Source organism: Marmota flaviventris, chromosome 20 (assembly GCF_047511675.1).
Source record: "Marmota flaviventris isolate mMarFla1 chromosome 20, mMarFla1.hap1, whole genome shotgun sequence".
Classification (NCBI taxonomy): domain Eukaryota; kingdom Metazoa; phylum Chordata; class Mammalia; order Rodentia; family Sciuridae; genus Marmota; species Marmota flaviventris.
The window spans coordinates 16,482,486-16,506,153 of record NC_092517.1 but is presented as its reverse complement, the minus strand read 5'-3'; the positions used below and the strand labels follow the sequence as shown (position 1 = coordinate 16,506,153).

Sequence of the window (23,668 nt, the reverse complement as noted above, 5' to 3'; positions counted from 1 at the left end):
CAGCCTTCACACCTGTCAAATGAATGATTGGACTGGATGCTTCTGAGATTCCTCCAAATAATACATTTAGTTCTTATCTTGGTCTAGACATGGTATGAAGAACCAACCTGGACACCAGCTTGGACCTATCCTGTCAGTCTCTCTCCTTTCAAATGTCATCAATACCATCCAAGTGAAAAGATGTCCCCTGAAGAAGATAATGGCAACCCTGATGAAAAAGTCAGATTCCCATGGAATCTTGGTGTGAGGAGATACTGGGAGAATGTGACCTGAGGATTTCAGCATTCCTGGCTGAAGCCAGTGGAGGCTGGGGGAAAGGGCTTCAAAGGGCTTCAGAAAACATGTACTTCAGGGCTGGGGGTGTAGCCCAGTGGGACAGTGCTTGCCTAGCTTGTGCAAGGCTCTTTGATCCCCAGCACTGAAGAAGAAGGAGAAGGAGAAGGAGAAGGAGAAGAAGAAGATCATGCAAGCCTATATTATGGAGAAAAAACTGAGGTTCTGCAAAGTAAAGGTGACAAAGCTACCTAATGACAGAATCAGAACCCGACCTTCTACTTTCTATAGTTATAATTCAATGGTTCTTCTATTGCGAGCCTTGGACAGTGGCTTGGGTCACAACGAGCCCGAGCCCCTTACTTCTTTGGCCCCCAAGCTTCCCCACGTAGTCTCCAGTGGCTACAACGTGCAATAACAATCAGAATCACCCAGGAACTGGAAACAGGGCTTTGAGGTCCAAACTTTGTCCTAAGTGATGGGACACCTGAGAGAACGGTCCCTTGCTATCTGCAGAGTCTAAGGCTCCTGCTTAGAGAAAGGGTTTCTAAGCACAGGCTGCTTTCTCTGACATCTCTCCCCACCCCCCAGCTGACAGAGCCAAGACACACACACACACCCCAACTTTCTCTGTCCCTTCCCTTACTGTTTGCTGTTGCTTTGGAGCCTCATAAATAGGGCATTGAAAACACTTCCCGCAGCTGAAAGGAGCCCTGAGTAGCTTGTCTCATTCCCAGTATGCCGCTCAGCAAGGCTCCGTCCTTCTCCATCACTGTGTGTTTTGCCTGTTGTTGTATTTCTGTCTGCCTCTCTCGACCTCTGCCTGTCTCCTCCTCTCTGAGCCTCTCCTCACTGTCCCTTCGGCCTGAATCACAGCCCCTGGTCTTTCTGCCCTGGGGCGTTCGTCTTGGTTGCTCTTCTCTTTTTGCCCCTGACAGCATCCCTCTCCCAGTGTCTGCCCTCTACTTCCAGAGGCTTAGCTCCTCAGGATCCCCACTAACTCTCACTGAGATGGTTAGTTGGAGGGTCTCGGGTCCTGCCACCACAGGTGGCCTCAAGCCAAAGGAAGGCGGAGCCCATTAGGGCGGGATTGGTTCTATGGTCATCTCACAGAGCAGAGGTGTGGGGGCGGGTGGAGGGCCGGGCGCGTTCTAAGGCGCCTTGGACCGACTGTTTTGCTCCGACAGACCCCACAGGCTCTGATGGGGCTCTGCGGTGTCGTGCTCTGGAGCCTCTCAGTCGCGACGAGCAGGGCGCTGGTGCTGGGACTGCTGGCTTTGCTGTGGCCCCCGGGGCGGGGCGAGGCGTGCAGCTGCCTCCCAACGCACCCGCAGCAGCATTTCTGCCGCTCGGCGGTTGGTGAGTCCGGCCCAGGCGGTCCACAGCAGGGGCAGTGGCGGTGGGGACTGGCTCTGGGCTGAGCGGTAGACCAGGAGTCTGAGGAAAGGGGAGGAGCTCAACCCCCCCCACACCGTTGCCTCCTGCTGAGGCTGATGGGTTGAAAGGGCTGGCACCAGAGCAACCTTGCAAGCACAGAGTCTGATTTGTAAGAAAATAGATTGTCCCGACCTCTACAGCGACGCCCCTCATCCTGACCATACTGCAACCTGGGAGTATCATTAACTGGAGTGTCACCAGAGTGATCCAGCTGGGTTGGGGGTGGGGCCTGTCTGTCCAAGCCCATAACTGAGGTTGTCACCGGGTCCCCATCCCAACTCTGATCCTTTTGCCCTTTCTCTCCTCTCTATCTGGATGCCCTTTCCCCATACACCCTCGCATTCCTGGCCAACTCCAATTCATCCTTCAAGGGCTAACTCAGGTCCCTTCTTTGGAGGCTTCCTTGCTCCCTGGCTACCACTGTGTCTCTACCAAGTTTGTGCTTCTACTATTCAGTATTATTGGTTTTTATAGGCACATCCTCTGATAGACCAAAAGTTCTGCAGGATGAGGACTCTGTTGCAATCACATCTGTGGGACTTGTGCCCAGTACAAGACCAAGAGGAAGACTTTCATAAACAGTTTTTTTGATTAACGCCCAAATGGCAAGAGATGGGTTTTCTCAGCAGGGTCAGAATATTTATGGATTCAATAAACATTTACTAATATCAACTCTGGGAGAGCTTTGAGGCTCTGAGCTATTTCAACAGATGAGCCTCACAGGAATCCTTCAAGGGGCTCCTTCCTGCTCAACCACTCTGACTCCTCCCCTTTGCCCACAGTTCCCAGAGTCGCAGGAACTAGAGCTCTCCAAATTAACAGGTTGCCCAAAAAGCACAGAGGCTGAGGACCTAAGAATCGCAAAGAGTTTGAACTTGCAGTGACTGCAGAACTCTATCACACCACTCAAAACCCAACACCTGAAATTCTCCAGGGTCCCCAGATCATCCAGATCCCAAATAGATTGCTCCAAGTGCTAATGGTTTTTTCCCTCTTTCTTCTCCCTGTGCAGTGATTCGGGCCAAAGTCACCAGTGAGAAGATAGTGACTGCTAATGAAGACCCTGCTAACCCTAACAAATTGCTCCAGTATGAACTCAAACGGATGAAGGTACATGGGGGCAGGACAGGGCATTTACCCTCATTAGGCTGGTAGAGGGAAATGGGGTCTGTGTTTTGGGAGGGTAGGTTTCAGACAATCTGGTTCAGTGAACTTTTTGTAGACATGGTGAAGTGGGAACTGGTTGGAATGTTGGGGGCAGGGACCACAAAACCCAAGGGCAGTGCAGTGTGGGGGCCTCAGTGGGTCCCACAGCTGCCATTGAGGTACCTTTCCTTCCACTGGAATAAATTTAGATTTAAAAAAAAAAAATTTTTAAGACAAAGACAACCCAGTAGGAGTCTGTGGACTCTGAGTGCACCAATTCTGAAACTAGACTTTCACTTTATTTTTGAGACTGAGAAAAGAGAAGTTTTTGCCTGTTAATATACAAATTATACTCACTGACCAAATACTGTGTTTTGGGGTTTGTTTTCGAGTTTTTTTTTTTTTTTGCAATTGTCTTTCAGATGTTTAAAGGGGTTGAGAAAGTCAAGGAGGTTCGCTATGTCTACACCTCTGTGAACACTTCTCTCTGTGGAACTAGAATAGCAGTCAACAGTAAGAGGCAGTACTTTATAACTGGTAAGTCAAAGACTAGCGACTGGTGGGGATGAAGTTTGTCCCAAGGAGGTCCTGAGGCAGGAGCCAGGGCCTTCCTGGGGCAGCAAGCCAGCCAGGTGGCATTTTATTACACATAAAAACAGTTGTGATAGTGACAGCCTGTTAGTTGGGGGGAGTCTTGGTGACCTCTCATTAAGGCAAGAGTTTTCCTTAGAATGATCTTGGCCACTGCTTCCCAGTTTTAAGGAAAGGGTGCTCTCCCAGGCTCGGACAGTAAGCTCCATTTTGAAACAGTTTTAATTAGCATAAGATTTTTGGCATTTTGACCCAAATCTGTCCCCTGAAACTGCTCCTTATGGGTTATCCCTGCCTTTTGCATGGACCCTAATAAGAGCCTTGAGTCCAACACAGTTCTGTTCCATGAAGTTGGGCACAGGCAAGCCTCCATTCTGAAATGGTTTGGATGGAACAGTTAAAGAACTGTATAAGAATATGACTTCATAAACTAATAAATACAACACTAAGTTATTTTGGAGTTTAAGGAAAGGAGGTATTTGTGTGACTGGGAACAATCAAGGAAGCTTTGTGGTATAAGTGAGATCTAAACTGGCCTCTTTCAAAAGATGAAAAATGGCTGGTCCCAGTGACTTTGGAGGCTGAGGCAGGAGGACTGCAAGTTCAAGGCCAGCTTTAGTAACTGAGATTCTGTCTCAAAAATTTAAAAAAAGGTGGTTTGTAGCTTAGTGGTAGAGTGCTTCTGGATTCAGTCCCCAGTACTTCCCCTCACCAACAAAATAAATAAATAAGGAAGGGAAAAAAAAGAAAGAAAAAGAAAAACTATCTAGGAAGAAAGCAAGGAAAATGAAGAGCATAGCAGGTGGAGAGAACAGGCAGAATTCTACCTTCCATTTATCCATTCAACAACAAAAGACCACCTACAACACACTGCCAGGCCTTGGACAGGAGAATGGAAATTCAAAAAACAAGTCATAGACTTCAAAGAGTTCGGACATGGCTCTTGAGGAGTGACAGGCATTGGAGGCCACACTGATAGAGGTTAGCTCTAAGGATGTGGAATTGTGCTGAGCAGGGAGCTCCTGGATGGGAGACATGGCATGCTGCTGAGCCCTCTGGTTTCCAGCAGACCTACCCTCTGTGTCTAGCCATTTGTTAGACTCTTAGGTACAAGCTCTCTGCCCTCAAGGTCAGGTATAATTGAGGGTTGGGATAAACAACAAAACATAAGTCCATGGAAAAGTCATCAGTGACACCTGTACCCTTCTGAGAAAGTCAGAAACTCTTTTTTGCCAGATTATGAAAGCCCTTTGAGACCAGAACACTGCTGACCTTTCTAGCTTGGTCTTCTGCTATCTGTCATAATAGTTCTTTGACCCTTCTTCTCCCAGAGCTGAAATAAACTATTTGGAGCTGCAGAAGGTGTGCCAATGGGATGTCATTCTGCCTTGGTGTAGGACAGTCCCAATGTTCAGAAGACCTCCACTTATTTGACAGATGAAGTCCTCCCCATCCCTTCTAAGCACGCACAACCTTCCCTCCTCGGAGACACTTTTTTTTCACTCTACCTGTTCCTTACCTGGAGATAATTGGACCTCCTTTGCTCTTATACTACATCTTCTATATAGTCATACCATAAGGTCATTTTTGCCTACTTATCAGTCACATTTGAAGTTTCTTGGAGGCAGAGATCTTGTCCTATTTATTTCTGTATTCCTGGTACTGGGTTCTAGCTGCTGTGATTTGTGAGCAAATGACTGAGCAACGGAAGTTCTAGAAGATGTGAAGGCCTGCATGGTCACAAGGACAAGATATTACTAAAAAGGATCTTTGAAAGATGGGAAGGAGCTTGGTAGGAAAGAAGAGGAACTTTCTAATGTGCAAAGACTCACCAGGGGACAGAAGACTGGCCTAGATATTGGGAAAGACTGGAAAGGGGAAGGGATCCTATTATTTATTGAACATTTTCTGTGAGTCTTCAACTGTATGGGGAATTCTACAGACATTCTCATTTAATATTGACCAAACTTTATTATTATTATTATCTTCCAGTTGAAAGATTTCGTGACTTTCTTTAAGGTTATACAGCAAGTAATTGAAAAGAAGAGGGTCCCGCATAGAGTCTCACTTTTTTTTTTGGGGGGGGGATCAAAACCAAGACATTACACATGCTAGGAAAGCACTTAACTTCAGCTACACCCCCCAGAGCTCCTGAAGTCTGATTTTAAAGCCCACCTTCTCTCTGTACCTACTAGAGAAAAATGTCTTTACCAGACCCCACAATTCTACCTTGAACAAGCATAATATGTTGTTAATCTCCTGCTATAAAAATTATAGGTTTTTTTCCAGTTCCTCCATTGAGCCCCATATTGTCACTGCTATCAAAAAGCCACTGGACCCTGCCCACTGAGGCATATTTTTAACCAGCACAGAGGCCCCTGAGTTATTTTGTTGGAAGATTCAATAAGATGCAGAAGCTCAAGAAGTAGAGGTTAACAGATAAAATTTACATCAGGTTTCTTAATTAAAACAAAGATCTGTATCAACCTTTGGTCTAATTTTGGTAATTCACAGTTAAACACTGAAAATTAAAAATCAATACATTTTATTGCTTACAATCTCTATATCTAAATTTAAAACATTGCTATTTGTAACTAGAAATTGTGTTTCCTTCATTCATTCAACTGAATATGCCTTAAAATAAAATTCTGATTTTTTTTCATTGGGAAAAAAAAAAGCCATTGGAGATGGTGGTGTAGCTCAGTGGCAAAGCATATGCAAGGCCTGGGTTTAATTGCCAGTAATAAATAGACAAATAAATTAATAGGGGCTGGGGTTGTGGCTCAGCAGTAGAGAGCTTGCCTAGCATGTGCAAGGACCTGGGTTCGATCCTTAACACCACATAAAAATAAATAAACAAAATAAAGGTATCGTGTAGAACTAAAAAAATAAATATTTTAAAAATAAGCAAACAAATAAACCAACCAACCACTGGAGCTTTGGCTCGTCACTGACTATAATTCTGGGTTCTTGAAGGACCCAGGGCTCTAGGAGCACAGTTCTGATGTTATATTCTCTTCTATCTCCCCATGAAGGTAATGTTCTCAATGATGGAAAAATCTTCATCAATATGTGTAACTATATCCAGCCTTGGGAAAACGTGTCCATGGCGCAGAGACAGAGTCTGAATCACCACTACCTTTTCAACTGTGACTGCGAAGTGAGGGGGGTCCATTTCTAAGACGATCTGGGGTGGGTGAGGGTCTTAAGCCTTGTAGACTCACCCTTCAGGATTCTTTCCTTCATGTATTTATTTATTTATCAATCATATTCTACTTGAAATATGGCATGGATCAGACACTGCATGAAGTTGGCGGTGAAAAAGCAAGAAAGAGTCCATAGTCCCTGACCTCAAAGAACTTAACATTTTGGTTGGTAGAGTGGTCATCATATAAAGCAGAATGAGATGACTTTACCACAGCCATTATTTAGAGAGAGCCTACTTTTTGCTGGACCCTATAGTAGTCAATTTATTTTAAATATTTAATTTGGTCTCCGTAACACATTTGTAAAGAAATAAGACTTCCATTTTAAGGTAAAGAAATTAAAGCTCTGGGAAGTGAAGTACTTGCTCAAGGTCAGTGGTAGATTCCAGAAATATTAGAGAGGTAACACTTACACAAGGAGCATGGAGCAGGAGAACTCAGGGGAATAGTGGGGACGAGGAAAGGCTTCATAAAACACAGGTGGGGTGCAGTCGAAAAGGGCTGGGAGGATATGTTGGGGTCTGACAGCAGCAACAGAAGAGGAAGGGCCTCTTCCTCACTCTGATGTTGTGGTTATGACTCTAGGTTACCATCTGCTACTCACCGACCTGTAACAAATCGATGCGCAATCAGTGTCTCTGGACAGACTGGCTGTTGGAACGGAAGCTCTATGGGAACCAGGCCCACCATTTTTTCTGCAAGAAGAATGAGGATGGCACCTGCAAATGGCAGCTGGTACAACACCACCCCAATAGGGAGGAGTTTGTTGACGTCATCGAGCCTTAGTAAAGACCAGTGACCACCACAGCCTTTCGAGAGACCTGAAGACCAATCCTTCACTGGAACTCTGTTACCATCTACCCTGTTGCTGCCAGCCAATGGGAAGTGCCAAGTGGAAGGCCTTACCAACATCATGGTAGGGATGGGGAACATTACTCTTGTGTCTAAGAGCCTAGTCCATAACCTGGGAAGGTAGCATGACTTTTTTTGTCCTGACCTCATTCCTTCTCTCCTTCCTCCCAACCCCTACCCGCAATAGTTTAATCTATTATTGAAAGTTTTGATCTGGTTTAGTTTATTTTCCAAGACCAAGACTAATTCCTTTTCTCCCCAGGAAAATAAGTGTTGTTTACCTTAAATTATCTGATGGGGAGAAACGGTGAATGTTAGACCTATGAAATGGTGCAGCCCTGTGATGTATAACAACAGAAGATGGGCTGACCACAGTGGTAATGAAATGAACAACACTATGGCTATGTGTCCTCTACTCCTACTAACTCCATTCATCCTAATCCTCTCATGTACTCTCATCTACTTAGGGGACCCAAAATCACTCTGTGTGAGAGCTAAACAGCCTCACCTTCCTCTCTGTGCGGCAATCCCCTTGACACCATTCCTGGCAGAAGATCCTAGCACACCTCTGGATAGGAGGAGACTTGCTGTCTAGGAATGAATACTTTCCCTCCAGGTTAACTATTCCTGGTTCCCTCAGCTGATGTCCAGAGGCTGTCCCTTCTGCCTCTTTAAGGTTACTAATGTCTTCATTCTTACTTCAGGACTTTAAAATTTTTTTTTTTTATTTTTCTTAGTTGTAGATGGACTTTTATTTTATTCATTTATCTTTATGTAGTACTAAGGATTGAACCCAGTGCCTTTTTTTCTTTTTTTTAAGCCAAAAGGCCTTTCTCTTGCAGAGTGGAAATTACCCCTTGATCAGCTTTTGAAATCCTGAGAGATGACCTCCTAGGTGCATATTTCAGGATAAGAGGATAGGAGAGAAATATCACAAGGACCCTGGGGAAAAGAGGAGGAATACATCCTGCACTTAATGTAATTTTCTTCCCCATTGGTCAGCCCTGCTAGATGTTATAGCAGGAAAAAATTGCTTTGATCCTCAGAGACTTCCTTCATTGCCTGCCTCCTCATTGTGTCCTAGACTACCTGAGATTTCCAGCCTTGGCCCCTCAGGGTTCCTCAGGCCTTCTGCAAACCTTCCTGGCTTGCCTTAAATGGGAAAATCCTCATATTAACCTCTAGGATTTATTTAGGGCAAGGGTTTAAAATTCCAGAGCCTCTCCCTGAGGAAGTTCTGGTGAAGATGATGTTGGACATAGTTCTTTTCAAGGTCCGAGCTCCTCTCCCTCCAGCCCCAAATCTCCCATATGTGTGGTCTGCTGGGTAAGCAGGGATATGTACAATGTTCTAGGAGAAGGCTCAGGATTCATAGAAATGCGGCAAATGGCGATTCCTTTTGGGGGAAGGAATAGGAGGGTGAACAACATGGTCTTTGTCCCAGAGCACAATACTTGCAAGCCTTTGGCAGCTAGTTTCCACTGGTGGGTTAAGCAGGATCACATCTGATCACACCAGCCTTGGGCAGAGGGTGTGGACAGTAAGGAAGACGGGAGCTTGGGCTCCAGGCTCTGCTGGAGGAAAAACCTTAGTCACAGCCTTCTATGGACAAAACATCCCATCTTGCTGATTTTTCTGACCTCCTAGGTTGGACTCAGAAAAAGCACAGGGTTAGCCCAGCTTTATCCCAATTGGAGGAAGCCAAGGGAATGGAAGTCTGGTGAATAATACAAGAGCAACAGCTTATATCTAAGGAGAGCTTCACGCTTTATCAGAAAGCTATTACTACGAGACTCTTTGTACCTATCGTGTTAGACATCCAGGTCAGGGATAGTTTTGCCCCCCTGGGTGGTTGGAAAACTGACACAAGAGTGAGGAAATGTAACTTGCAGAGATACCTGGCAGAGCCAGAGATACAACTCCAAGTAGTGAGATCTTCTGATTGTTGGTCCACAGGTTCGTTACTCCCTTAGATTTATTAAACTGCCCTTGTTGCTGTTATTTCCTATTCTGTCTCCAGAATTTAAAAACAAGAGGTTGTTGGCCAAAATCCAGTTACTATAGCTCCACAAAGTGACTTGATAGTTCCATTCCAGTGGAATCTTTGGGGTTGAGATGGTGAGATCCATGTGGTTAATTAAGCTCAGAGGGCAAACAGCAGACTCAGTCCCTACTTAGCACCTACCATCTCTTTGTGGTTGGGGTAGTATGTTTGCTCAATGAGTGGGAACTTGTCTCCTCCAAGTGTCTTGTAGATGGCCACCATCTGGGCAAACTGCAAAAGAGAAGAAAACATTTCAGCTTACTTAGGACAACTTCTGGAACAGGGGGACAAAGCATCAATCCATGAAACAAATACTGAGCACTTTCTCTACTGAAGGCTTTGTGCTAAGCACATTGAAGACATAAGTGAACATCTAATTTCTGTTCTCAAGGAACATACGCTTTAGTTGGGGAAGGGAAAGAGAGAGAGAGAGAGAGCGCACAAGCACTTTCATTGAGCACTTATTCAGTTTTAATGGTATTTCATTTAATCCATATCAAACTGATGAATTAGGTGTCTTATCTTTATTTTATGTGCACAACACAGAGGGGGTAAGAAACTGAACTAAAATCCCAGGACTGAAAAGAGGTGATTCTAGGATTGAATCTTGGGTCTCTTAACTGAAAATACCTGCTTATCTGACCAATAGACCAGGAAAAAGCTAGAGAGGTTATAGGGCCAATTCTTAGAAGTTCAAGTGTCAGTCAAAAGAATGGAAGTTTTTTCATGGAGCTGTATGGAGTCCCCAGAATTTGGCAGAGAATGTCAAGAATAAAGCTATTCTTTAGAAAGATTTAGATGGTTATGATGTGTAGGATAGATCGGCCTAGTCTTTCTGGGACTGACTAACCCAAGAACTCAACTTGCTGGACCTTTCCCCTTTGAGAAATGGGATAGCTTCAAGGGGCAGAGGCAGAGTATATATATGGTGTCAGGGTTAAAGGGCTTTTGGCACCCAGCCAGCACCCCTCTCCCGTTTATAAATGAAGAAACTCAGGTGCAACAAGTCACTTGCCCAGTTGTTTAGTTGTTGAGCAGAGTTACAGCCAGGGCCCTTAATTACCAACCTCTAACTCTCCCAGTTCCTTCAAGTAATTGCCTATCAGGCTCTGCAGAGACCACGCTCTCCCCACAGGAGACCCAGGACTTTCCTGTCCAGCCAAGACCCCCATGTATGAGCAACAGGGCAAAGCTTCTCTCTAGCACTATGGGATTAGTTCATACTCCAAGCCACCAGTATCTAGAACAGCTAGAATGGAAAGTTGTCTGATCAAAATTAGCTTCTACTTATCAGAAAGAAAAGCTAGGACAATTTTTAAAAGCTCAGGTGATACTCTCTATAAGGAAGGGATGCTGGCCCACAAGCCAGGCAGAGGAAAAGGGGTTAGAGTAGCAAGAGCTCAGCCAGGTTATTAGAAAATTGGAGTCTTCTAGTTCTTGTTCTTCCTCCTAACTTGCTAGATATCTCTAGACAAGAGATTACTTCTCATTTTCTTCACATATAAAATGAGAGGGTTAAATTTGATCAGTTCCTCAAATTCTGTACCACATAGAATATCCCTTTATTAGATTTCCTCCCACACTCCACTAAATAACTGCAGTTTAAGTAATCATCTGTTGTAGCAGATGATTTTATGGGCAAAGATATTATTTTTGAAATGGTAGAAAATATTGGAATTCCTGGGCCACACCCTCTGGTGACACATAATTGGTGACTCCGGAGCTCTAAGGTCTCTAGGACTGAAAGCGAGATTCATAAACTCTCATTAAACAAGATTTTATTGCTGAAAAAGACTTCATGTTCTCCAGACCAGACCTCCTGCTTCACAAATGAGGTGAAGCAGGGGAAGGTGGAGGCTGGAATGGGGGTTTCCCTAGGGGAGGGCCCAGGACTCTTCCCTGTGCCAAGTGCAACCCTCCATTGTACCTGCTGCTCTCCTCTTTATTCTTCAGTTTGCACTGAATGTCAAGACTGTCTCCTCAGACCTATTTTCTTCTCTGATTCTCCCCACAATCTCATCTGCCTGCCCACATGGGCCCAGCTAGTCTCCTGCTCTGCCTGGACTCTTGAGGCTCTGCAGCGTCCCCAGGGAGCTGATGCCAGCTCTGCCTAACAACCTCTGTCCTGCTGCAGCCCACGCTCTGGCAAGGTACTAAGGCATGTGGGGCCCTATCTGCCCCGCATGTGGGGGAGTTACACAGATACCACACGGATGCCAGGAAGGCCTGCGGCAGACTCTCAGGGCCCTAGGACAGCCAAGACCAAAATGACAGCCAGTTCCCAGGCTCTAGCTGGGTCCCAGGGAGCTCACTCCACCCTCCTCACCTGATTTCCAGCAGTCCCTGTCTGCTCAAGCTACTAGGCTTGGCATCTAACCTCTGCCTCCCTGGAAACTTAGAGAAAGTCACAGGTACACGGTTACCAACTAAACAAATATAATATCTGATAAGGGCTATTTCCTCTATGCACAATAGAAGAGTGAATTTGGGAGCTGGGGTGCTATTGGCAATGAATAGGAAGAAATTCTCAGTATAACCAATTACTCAATGAAGCAAGAAAGAATTCATGGAAGAAATGAGATTTCAAGATCCGTGTAAATAATATGTTATCCTTATCTCTCCTGGAACTTAAATGCTTTTAACTTGACCTTGCTTCATCTGTCACTAAAGAACTCAGAAAGTGGGCTAAGGATGTGGTTCAATGGTAGAGTGCTTGCCTGGCATGTGTGAGGCCCTGGGTTCTATCAATAGCACTGGAGAGAAAAGAAGAGAAACAAACCAGAAAGATTGACAGGAATTCTGATAAATTTAGAGCAATAAGGGGTGGTGGCATTCTTACTTTCTCTGGAATGCTTTCATTGAAAGCCTCATTTTTGCTTCTGAAAATCCAGTGGCCCGCCTTGACCAATTTCAGAGACAACAGATGTGTTCAGATGTGCAAGGCAGTGCCCTTTCCAACCCACTGGAGGCCTCTTCTGACATCCAGAGCAGCCACAGTAAGAAATTTAGATACATGAGCCAAAGTCATCATCTCAAAGGGACCCTCCCCTTAGTCACCAAATTTGTCCACTTCCATTAACAGGCAGAGAACAATATGTAAAATGTCATTTGTGTAAGCTGCTTAGTCAAACTGAAGGGAAAACTTGGTGTGTGGCCAGGGAGCCCTGTTGTTCTCATGCAATGCCAAAGGCAATGTGCTGGGATTGTGAATGGGTGAGAGTGTGACCCCTCACCAGATCCCATGGGGGCAAAGCCCTAGGCACAGGCTCTCCCTGTTCCATCTCTGGCCTCTGCCACAGTTTAGGTAAAAAAAAAAATAGGGAACTAGTTTCTTTATGAGGTTTCAGACACTGGGGGACTGTAACAACCAGGCTGGCAAAGAAGAAGCAGGTAATAATATTAATCCCAGTTTGTAGACAAAGAAACCAGGACACAGAGAGGTTTAGTCTGAGGGCTGATAAGTAGTAAAATTATTCAGAAAAAGCTGATAATAGTGGTATCAGCCTGTGTGGCTACAAGGAAGCCAGTTTCTGTTAAGGATGTGGTTCAATGGTAGAGTGAACCACAATGGTAGAGTCCTGGGGGTGCCGGGGGTGGGTGGGTTAGGGCATAAAAGTACAGGAGGAAGGCCAGATGACATGCGGTGAAGGCCTCCTTCGTGCTCTTCTGGGATGGATGACATACTCAGATCAAACCCCTTTAGCCTGTTTCTGCAGAACTCTAGGGTTGCAGATGCCTCAGGCCACTCACAGGGAAAGTGGACTCAGGAACCCAACCCGCTCCTTCACCACAGTGGCTCCTAGGCCTCCTCACTCCTGCTCACTGCTCTTCCTCTTACATCGTAAGGGCCAGGATGGCGTCCAGGGCCACAGGAAAGCTGTCAGTTCAGGTGTGAAAAGAAATCCAGAGCAGGGAGATGGATCTGTTTGGTCAAACACCCTCCCTAGACTCCAGCTCTTGGCGGTCATGTGTGTGATGGCTGAAATCTCATTTTTGCAAAACATGAAGATGAAGAAGATGTGATGGGAGCAGGCATTTCTTTCAGAGATGGCCAGCCTGGCGCAGCAGAGCTATAAGCAGAGGAGCTGGGTCCTCTCAGTGTCAGAGTGGAGGCCAGAGTGCCCCAGAAGCAATCACAGGTCACTCTACCTGTCAAGCTCACACGTTCCTTTTTCTGCTTACAAGTGTCAAATTCTCTCCCAGATCTATAGACTGACTAAGGAAGAGAAAATCAGACCATCTTTTCCTCAGTAGCCAATCTATGTGAGAGGCAGTGTGATCTAGAGAAATTCTGGCTCTACTACTTTGGCAAGTTACTTAATATTTTCTGGGTCTTGCTTTTCTGTAAAAAAAATAATAATGGTGATGATGATTTTTTTATAAGGTTATCATGAGGATTAAATGATATTTAAAAAAATTTTTTAGATGTTGATGAACCTTTATTTTATTCATTTATTTGTATGTGGTGCTGAGAATCAAACCCAGTGCCTCACACATGCCAGGAAGCGCACTACCACTGAGCCACAACCCCAACCCGGATTAAATTATATTAACACAGGAAAATCTCAGAGGTTGGCACCTTATAGTAAGTGGTATTACACTCTTTACCTTCTTCAATTTTCACATCCCTACTGTAAAGCGGTCAGATCTGATGATCTCAAAGGATACCTTACAATTCATGTATGTGACTGGTCCATGTGTATCTGGATAAATCTCACTCTAATGTTGTTGAGACACTTGATAGGACTATGTCACTCATACCTCTCTCAGCTGAACCATTTCCTTGGTCTCACTGGGCTCAGGCCTCTCTAGTAGTTACTCTAGCCATTCTAAACGGCGAGAAACAGGCATTTTTATCATTGCCACCCACTGTCAGGGGCAGAGCCTACAGACCTGTAAGGACTCCTTCACAGAATATCTGTACCACTTGGTTGAAAAGCCAAAGTTTCACTCTGCAGCAAAGGTGCCCAAACTGTGACAGGTGGTCACATGTTGTTGTGAGGACCTGTCCTGCCCCATGGCGCAGCTAGGGCTCCTCCTCTCATATCCTCTCACCTGGGGCCTACCAGTGGAGTACTAAGGTCCCTCCTGGGAGACTGGGGCCTAGCTCCCACCCTTTTACTTGAGAGGAAGGGAAGCCTCACTCACCACCCATGGCTTGTCACAGAAGTTGTAAATGGATTCCAGAGAATTGATGCTGGGGAGGCCTGCATACTGCATGCCAATGATCAAGTGGCGGAAGTCCTCGTTCTCTGCCATGCCAAACGCATGCTGCCGGATGAGCACAAAGTCTGGCCGGAAGGACCTGGTAAGAACGCAGAGGCAGTTTTTCCATTACTCAGCACCTCACGTTACACATCACCTTGTCTCCCATTTCCAAAGCTCAAGTCAGAGAAGATGTATTAGGGACCACCTAGTCTGTCACCCTCATTTCATTATTATTATTCCTTCCTGGGCTGGGAAATGAAATGTTATGGTACTTTTCAAAGGGGATTTGAGCAATGGACTTCTGAAATTCTCTTACTCCTTTGGACTAAGCATAAATAGCTTCAGGAGGGAATAAACACTTTTAAACCTTCACAACTTAAGTGAAGCTCCTTGTGTTTCCAAAGTTGGTGCTCAAGGAGGGTCCTGGAAGACTCTGAAGATGACACAAAAGGCTGCCTAAAGCACACTGCCATGAGGTCTGACCTCAGTGTCCTGTTCAGAGTCCTTAAATCTGCTCCTTAAAATAGGCAATGCCCTCATCAGGTCCCCAGGAGAGCAAGGGGCCAGGCTGGCTGAGAACAGATGCCAAACTTCCCAATGGTATTCTTCTTCCAAAGTGGACGCTAGGGAGGGGTACAAATACTTTTTGCAGAACTGAGGTTGAGCAATGGCTGCAGGAAGCACTGAGAAAACGGAATGTTCTGATGCATGGGAAAGCTCCCATTTCACCTCCAGCCAGCAAAGTGCCTGGCCACTGCTCTCCACAGGACAAGGCTCCTGTCTTCATGCCCTCACCTCACAAACCTTCTCAGAGAGAAGGTGTGTGGCAGCACCCACCTCCACGGCTCCAAGGCTCAGCAGTTTCACACCGTGTGCATGACCTACCTGGTTCTCTGCCAAGCACTCATCCAACCGCCACCTACAGACTTAGCCCCACCCAAACTCAGAGATCAGGGCTTAGGAGTGGGGGTTGAAGGAGGTCTCAGTCTCTCAGGGACTTAGCATCAAGTCAGCATGACATCTGCTTGGGCTGCTGTGACCTTGTCCTCAGTTCTGGGACCTGTTGTTACAAGGCCTTTCTGTCACTGACCTAGATCCTGACACTGGAAGCCTTATACGCCTGAGATCAAACTCCAACCCTATATTGCAGTTACAGGAATGGAGCGCTAGATGTGCGGCCAGTCCCTGAATTCCTACACTGGCACTCGGAAGGACCCTACCTAATTCTTGCCAGTTCCCTCCTGCTGTCCTGCTCCTGGACCTTTCTGTCATTACCTGCTTGTGTGTGTATCTCCATGACACCTACTACTTGCATTTGGAGGATCCCATCCATCCTCTGTTGTAGGATCAAACTGAACTCACTTCTCACTCGGGTGGACATTTCTGTCTTCTCTTTAGTCTCCAGAATGAATGCACTCACTGTGGTTAGGTCCCAGACACCTCCAGTCTGACCTCTCCTGTCACTGACCCAGGTGCTATTGGGTCTGAGCAGACTGAGGTGGAAAGAAGGTGAGCTACAGACTCCTCCTAGAACAAGACTGATTTCTGAAAACCTGAAACCACACTGAACTCCTGGAACGACACTATAGAAACCATTCCCCACCATCTGGAATTCTCATTGTCTCTGTCAAAGAACTATTAAGTGTAAGAAAATCTCCCACCTTTAAGGCACCCAGCATATCACCTGACATGGAAGTGTTCAATAATTGCTAATTTTTTTCCACCCACAATGTCTGTTCCAATCTTAGGTTTTTCTATGAGACACAAGTTCCCAGGAATGAGAAATATAAAAAGAACACAGAGCTGAGAGTCAAAAGAACTCATAAAGAACACAGAGCTTGCCACCAACTGACTGGGTGAAACAAAGCAAATCAACATAAAATGGAAAGTTGAACTAGATGTTTTCAAACTTTTAAAAAAAGCTATGGGACCTCGTTTTCCAGGGGAAATTATGGTGGGAGTACAGCATGTACTGACTGAAGGCGGGGCAGGAGCCTAGTAGGAAGCAGTTACCTCTAAGTGAGCTCTGAGTCCTTGAAGCTTCAGGGTGTTTTCTCTACCAGGGGACTGGGAACTCTGAAAGGCAGGAGGACTGCCCTCTCTGTCCCTTCCACGCCACACACATCCTTTACTTCTCTGTACCACACACAGCACGGCTGTCTCATGCTAACACTGGACTTTGAAACCACCTCTTCAAGCTATAATGGAGACAGTGACAGTGACCCTGAGGACAAAAAGGCTTTTACCGAACAACCTTCGTGCCATTCCTCAGCACCTGCATATCCACAGCGTAGGTCCCATCTGCATGAGCCACCAAGTTGAGCTCTGAAAATTCCGCCTGGAAAATAACAGTAGGGCAGTAAGTTCACAGTCCTGACTGCCAAGTCTTCCATATAGCAGTAGCCGCCGCCGCCACACCACCAAACACTGACTTATAGTTTTCACATACCAATTTCATCTAATTCTCATAGTGACTCTATGGGGCAGGTGGGACATAAATCATTCCAAAAGAGGAAATGGACAAACAAAACTTCTCACTGGAAAAAAACAGGAACAAAACTGGGGTCTTGTGACCCCCATCCTGGCACCGTTTGTGCTGCCTCTTAACAATGAAGGAATGAACGGGACAAATGTCCCCTTTCTCCAGTTTCAACATAAAAGCACTAGATGTTAGTTTAGGTAACTGGAATTTAGTTCTGCTCTTCCCCCAACTAGCTGCATAACATGTTAAGCAAGTTACTTGTCTTGCCTGGGGTTCAGTTTCCTCCATCTACAAAATGGAAATAATTTTTATCAACCTGGCCTATCTGACAAGGTGTTTTAAGAACTGAATGCAATAGCAGAAAGTTCTCTGGCAGCCATAACACACCGCGCAATGAATGAGGAGTGAATTCTATCATTACCTAGAAAATATATTCATTGTTTAAACTGGACATCCCCCTCTTCCCAAATGGACTTGGTCATCTACTTATTTTGAAGCAAGGGTTAGAAGGTGAAAATGTACCTTTTTGGACTTCCCTGTATTAAAACAAAGGTGTGCTCTTTTCTAAGTTCCCTCTGAAGTTGGCCGTAGGCCCAGGGTCAGTATTACTGGAGGCAGCACACCTGAACGGTTCACATGTGTCTACCCAGGAAGATACTGCCACCAAGGACATGGAGGTATGGCCAACACCCTAGGAAGACATTCCTCTAAGGTCTTCCTCAGCCTGCAAGTGGCTCTAAGAGCCACACTAGTTGCCTCCATCCTGACATTGGAACCATAAAAATAAGTCAAAGATATAAAAAGGAGCAGCCTTCAGGACTGTGCTTCAGAGAGAGGAAAGCCCTGGGGAAAGGGTGGTGAGAGAAGATGGAGCGCCCAGAACCCAATGGCAGATACTGTACTCCACTTGGCAGAACTAGAGGGGTCACTCCAGGATGCCCAAGGGAATGGAAATGTCACAGATGCAATCTGGGACTTTGGGCTGGTTACCTGTTCCACCTTGATATCATAATCCCCAAGGACTTTTTTGCCCCGAAAGCACTTGGCCCTGGAGAAAGAAAAACAAAAAACCACAAATTAGTTTTGTGCAAGTGTCTGGAGTCAGATGTTTACTCTCACAAAGAAGAGGACTACGGCAGACTGGACCTCAGAATGAGACTGTCCTTGCTACTTGGTCGTCATAAGCTCTCAAGCAAACCACTCTCACTTGGCCTCAAATTATCCACCTGTAAAATAACCCAAAGCACTCTGACTCTCAGCTTTCAAGATTTTATGATAATATCCCTGGTATTTGGCTACAAGAATCTAGAAATAAAAATTGGCTCAATGTTATTCTTGGTAAGGACAGGTCAATGTTAGATCTAGTCTATTCTGAGGTTTCCTTATCTTCTGATCCTTTGACTGTGATTTTGTAGCTGCTTTTATCTGTGGACTTAGAGTTTTTGAAGAAATTGGTATTAACCCTTCATCTCTTCACACTTATACAAGGAGAGGAGGTGACTGAGGAAAGCTACTATGAATGAATATGAAACTTATGCTGTATTTCTGAGTAGTCAAGAAATACAGCATAAGTTATGCAGTCCACAGTATCTTCCCAGATTGTCATGGTCCTAGGGGAACCTCAAATTAACACATTAATGGCATAATGGTCCCTCTTAAGCAGACTTCATTGATGCCTCCATTTATATCCAGTTTTATCTTGCCTCTAACCCACCCTCCCCATAAAATCTTCTTTGCCCATTTAGGCTGGTTCTCCACTGTACAAAGGGCCTTTTCACACGGTATCCATCAGGTAGGTCAGGCTTGCTTTGCCAGTATTTACGATTTCCAACTGGCATGTTTCATTAGAAATTTTCTGGGAATCTCTTTCCATAATAAAGGAATAAACCAATATTTATTGGGCATTGTGTTCTAGAAATTACATGTTCGTTATTTTCAAGAACATTTCATTTAATTCTCATAACAAGTAATGAAATGGGAGAGAGGTCTTCATCTTAAAATCAAGAAAACCAAGACGTGGAGGAGGAAAAGGCACAGTGAAAGTTATTCAGCAAGTCAGTGACAGAGCTGGTATTTTACCCAAGCCCATGGGACTCGGAGCCCAGTGCCCGCCACACAGCACAGCGCTCCCTCCCTCTGCTCATTTCTTCTCTCCATCTTTTCTCCCACAGTTTGAAAACTGACTTGCCATGTGTGCTGCCCTGAATTTTTTTTTCCATTTCCCTCCTCCCATTCAAAATGGACTTAATGATGTTGTGAACACTAGTCGTCCCACTACAAATACTTCCTAGCCTGGTTCCTGTCAACCTACCCAGGACGAGGCCAGGCTATTTCCTTTTCTCTATGGATTCTGGAACAGCCTGTTCTAGGAAGTTGTCATTTGTCCTATCCAAGTCCCTGGCCACCCTGAAATTGCTCCTCTGAGGCACTCAGCCATCCTCGAGCTGGATCACTGAGGTCCATCCCTCCCACCTCTGCCCCAATTCCTTACTTAGCTTCACATCAGCTTGCTTCCAGGACTGTGATCCACATTCACAGCCCAGCAAGCCCCTCACACAGGGGGTTGGGAGCACATCATCCCTTTGGCTACTATTCCGTCTATGCGTGGCATAATCCCTGCCCCGCAGATCTTAGACTCTATAGGTCTAAGAGGACTAGAAAAAGAAACCAAGCAAATGACCCACAAGGTCACTTTCTTTCATGGGTTGAGATCTGTTTATGGTGCTATCACAATGCTTTTCTGATGCTTCCTATCTTCCTGTCTCAAAATAGCTCTCCTGTGAGATAAGTCTCAGAGACATTAACAATACTTCTCATTCTGTATAAAGACTTGCATTTTCAAAGCCCATTCCTTGACTTACTGACACAACTCTGCGAAGAAGCCAGGAGAGAGAGTACTGTCCATTTGATTGCTGGGGAGACTGAAACCCAGAGCAGTTAAATAATACGCCCAAGTCACAGAAAAGTTCACAGGAGTTGAGCCTAGAACTAAGGACTTACAGCTAGATGCTCACATGCTGCCAAGTTTTCTAATTCACGCATTTATTTTGTGGGTTTGAACACTGATATTGAAGTATATTTATAGATCCTGGCTGGGTTTATCTGCCACTTCCTGCACCTGCCTATTGACCAAGTTGGCTAGTAAAACTGTTTTCATGCCTCCCCTCCACCCCAACTCCCAGCTATCCTAATGCCTTTTCCTTAAGGTAATTTGTCCTGTTGGAAATCTTAGTTTGTGTTTCCTGGCCCAGGGTCACTGACCCCTGTTGGCTGAGCCAAAATCTTAGAGCAAAAGAGCCAAGATGGCAGGCAGAGGGGCACAGAGCCCTCTTCTGGAGAACGAGCACGTTCTCATAGCTTCTGGCCCTTGGATATTTTGATGCCAGGCATTTTCATGAAAAATTCTAGAACTGGCTAGCAAATGACAGAAGTCTTTCCTGTTACTAAAAGACCACTAGTAGCAGACTGTGCTGGGATCCAGAGGATGGGCTTGGGAGTCAGTCTAGGGTGTGAATGATTCTTGGAGGTGCCCTTTCCTGTCCTAGGCAAGAGGCTTACATTGTTAAAAAATGGTGTGACATATGGTTAAATCAATCAATCTACCTACTTACTTATCTTCAAAAATTATATATAATAGGGTAAAATTTTAAATGTTCTCTTTTCCCATTATTCTTGTATCACAGATAGTCCCCATTATTAATTATAGGCATAGCTCTCTGGTGCATGGGTGGGGGTGGGAGTGTGGATATATCTGCAAGCATATATGCTTCAAATATGCACATATGGGATCATGCCAAAAGAGTTCTTATGTTCATTATTGAAAACTAAACATGTATCTTAGTGATATGCTTTCAGCACACATCAATGGACCACCTTCTTTGTAATAGTTGCATGAAATTCCACTTAAAAGGCACACAGTAATTTAGCCAATATTTATTGGTAAACATTAGGTCCATAGATTCTTGGTTTTGCCATTAAAAATAGTGTTACAATGATCTGTTTGTTTGTTTACTTTTGTGGTACTGAGGATTGATCCCAGGGCCTTGTGCATGATAGGCAAGCTACCACTGAGCTATATCCCCAGGGCCTGGTTTATGTTTTAAAATACATCCATAGGATAAATAATTTACTGAGAAATTGCTGGTACAAGGAATAGACATAATTATAGTTTTTAATGCATTATCAAACTGCCCTCCCCACCTAAGAAAAAGATGATACCACTCTCATCAGTGTTTGAAAGTTTGGGAAATGCACTTCACCTCCTTTAGTTTTCCCTCACAGTCCCTTGTATAAGATGAGAACAGAGTAGCTGCTCAATATTGACTTTCTGATTGACAGTCTTATAAAATAAATCTAAAATTCATCTCAGTGTACTCAATCCTAAACAGAACCCAAGATGGACATCCTTGAAACACTGACTAAAAATATCTGTGGTGCCTGTGTTGTTAATTTCCCCCTATTGTGACATTTTCTTAACAAGCCTAGCAGCTGAGGACCTATGCAAGTTTAATGGCTTGTAGTTTCCTTGATGGACCATGTAATGTACCATCTCTCCCCTTATTGCTAAAATGAGTAGAGGCTTCTAGATTTAATTGTTGTTACTCAAGGATGAGAATGCCTTCGTCATTTCCTATGCAGTTCCCAACTAGGGCTTGTGACACTGAGGAGCATGATTTCAGAAACTTCTGTGCAGATACCATCTCAAAACTTGGCCCAACCCAGGCAAGCTGAGCTTATGTGTGGGACAATGTAGAATAAGTTCTAGAACCAGTAGCCAGGGAACTAAATTCAAGCCTACTACTACCAGTCTCAGCTGTGTGACTTTGCACAAATAACTGCTTCTCTGAGTCTTATTTTCCTCATGCGTAAAATAGGGTTAAAGCTGGGCACAGTGGCACATCCTGTGGCCCCTGCAAATCAGGAGGCTGAGATGGTAGCATCATTTGAGCCCAGGACTTTGAGGTCAGCCTGGGCAACACAGTGAAAGATCTCATCTCAAAAGCGGGGGTGGGTAGTGATAACTTTAAAAATAATAGTGAGCACACACCCATGCACTAAACACTATTATAAATGTTTTATTAATTTATCCCATTTAGTAATATCTGGCCTGTGGGTTGCTGAGAATGAAATCAGATGACTTGGAAGTGTTTGGGAAACTCTGAAGTAGTATAGAAATATGAAGTCCCGTTAGCAGAAGGCAGCAGACATTTATGCTGCTTCACTATTACCTCAGCCAACATGGCCTCTTCCTCTTCTGACCTTTCATTGTGTCCGTTGTCTGCTCGTGTTGGGCTCACAGCATCATCACCTGCCACCACCTTCTGAAGTCAGCTATCTAATAATCTGACTTGCTCCCCAGTGCCACCCTCAGACCGTCCCATGAATTAGTCTTGGATTTTCCAGAATATTTAGGATATAATTTTAGATATTAATTATGTCCTGATATTTGATTATATGTTCTGGGCCAATACAAATATAATAATTGCATCTATAAATTTCCAGATTCTTCACAGAGCAGTGCACTTAGGAGATTCACAAGCAGGACTTGCTTATTGACTGGAGCCGTTAGGAGGGGAGTGGTTTGGACAGGACTCCTAGTATGGAAACTGAAAGAGGCCATCCTTGGGACTGAGTGGATGGAATGCTTCTGCAGGTCCCACTGTCTTGTCTCTCCTCGCAGGTGCCAGTCCCAGACTGTCACTCACGTCCCTTCTTCCCTATCCTTCACCATAAGAAAATTTGTTCTCAACCTCCAACTACACTGGCGCTAAAGGATCTCGAACAGGCTAGAGTACAAATCCTTCCTAGGTGACTAAGATGTGCAAAGATCAAACCTCAGGTGAGAGGATGGCAGCACTGATGGGAAAGGCAGTTAGGACACAGGAGCCTCGGTGGTAGTCAGCACCTGGTGCATTCCTAGCGCTAGTCCCAACATCTAACAATGTGCTTAATTTTTGGATCTTCCTGGCTGTAACTCAGGCCTTGCTCTTTCGACCAAGCATCTGAAGGCTTCACGAAGTTAGAAGATAAACTAGAAATAGCAGGGGATTCCTCCTTCCCACCCTACACCAGGAGGGTGAATCCAAGCCTGTCTGTTTGGGGGAGTTTGTGAGCGCCTGCTGCCACCCACTGGCAAGATGGAGACAAACGCTCCACCGCAGAGGCTCACCAAGCACTAAGGGCCACTCCACTGGCTCAGGGATAAACCTCCAAGTGCTTGTTTCCTGCTCTGAAAAAACATGCTGGGAGACCAGGGCGCAGCGCAGGGGTAGAATGTTTGGCAAGTACACAGGTCCTGGGTTTGATCCCTAGCACCACAGAAACCAAACAAAGCAAATTTTTTGCCCTCTTCCAAAAAATGTGTTTTATACAGGTACTCCAAGCTGGATTGCCAGGTTTTTGCAACCTGAAGAAAGAAAGGCTGTGGTT

The 23,668-nt window shown here is 45.0% G+C and overlaps 2 protein-coding genes across 2 annotated transcripts in view; one reads left to right on the top strand and one right to left on the bottom strand.

The window, feature by feature from the left end:
• Positions 1-23,668, bottom strand: part of Syn2 (synapsin II) — a 148,167-nt gene that overhangs the window by 27,794 nt on the left and 96,705 nt on the right. Inside the window, exons 2-5 of the mRNA XM_027931906.3 lie at positions 18,230-18,287; positions 17,004-17,095; positions 14,698-14,854; positions 9,691-9,780 (exon numbers count right to left, since the gene is read on the bottom strand). Coding sequence (XP_027787707.1) covers positions 9,691-9,780; positions 14,698-14,854; positions 17,004-17,095; positions 18,230-18,287 — 397 coding nt within the window. The remainder of the gene's footprint in view (positions 1-9,690; positions 9,781-14,697; positions 14,855-17,003; positions 17,096-18,229; positions 18,288-23,668) is intronic.
• Timp4 (TIMP metallopeptidase inhibitor 4) lies at positions 181-7,439 on the top strand. The gene is made up of 7 exons (XM_071605957.1): positions 181-241; positions 417-505; positions 1,461-1,632; positions 2,723-2,820; positions 3,279-3,393; positions 6,483-6,607; positions 7,239-7,439. The coding sequence occupies exons 1-7, from the start codon at positions 181-183 to the stop codon at positions 7,437-7,439; spliced, it is 861 nt and encodes a 286-aa protein (XP_071462058.1).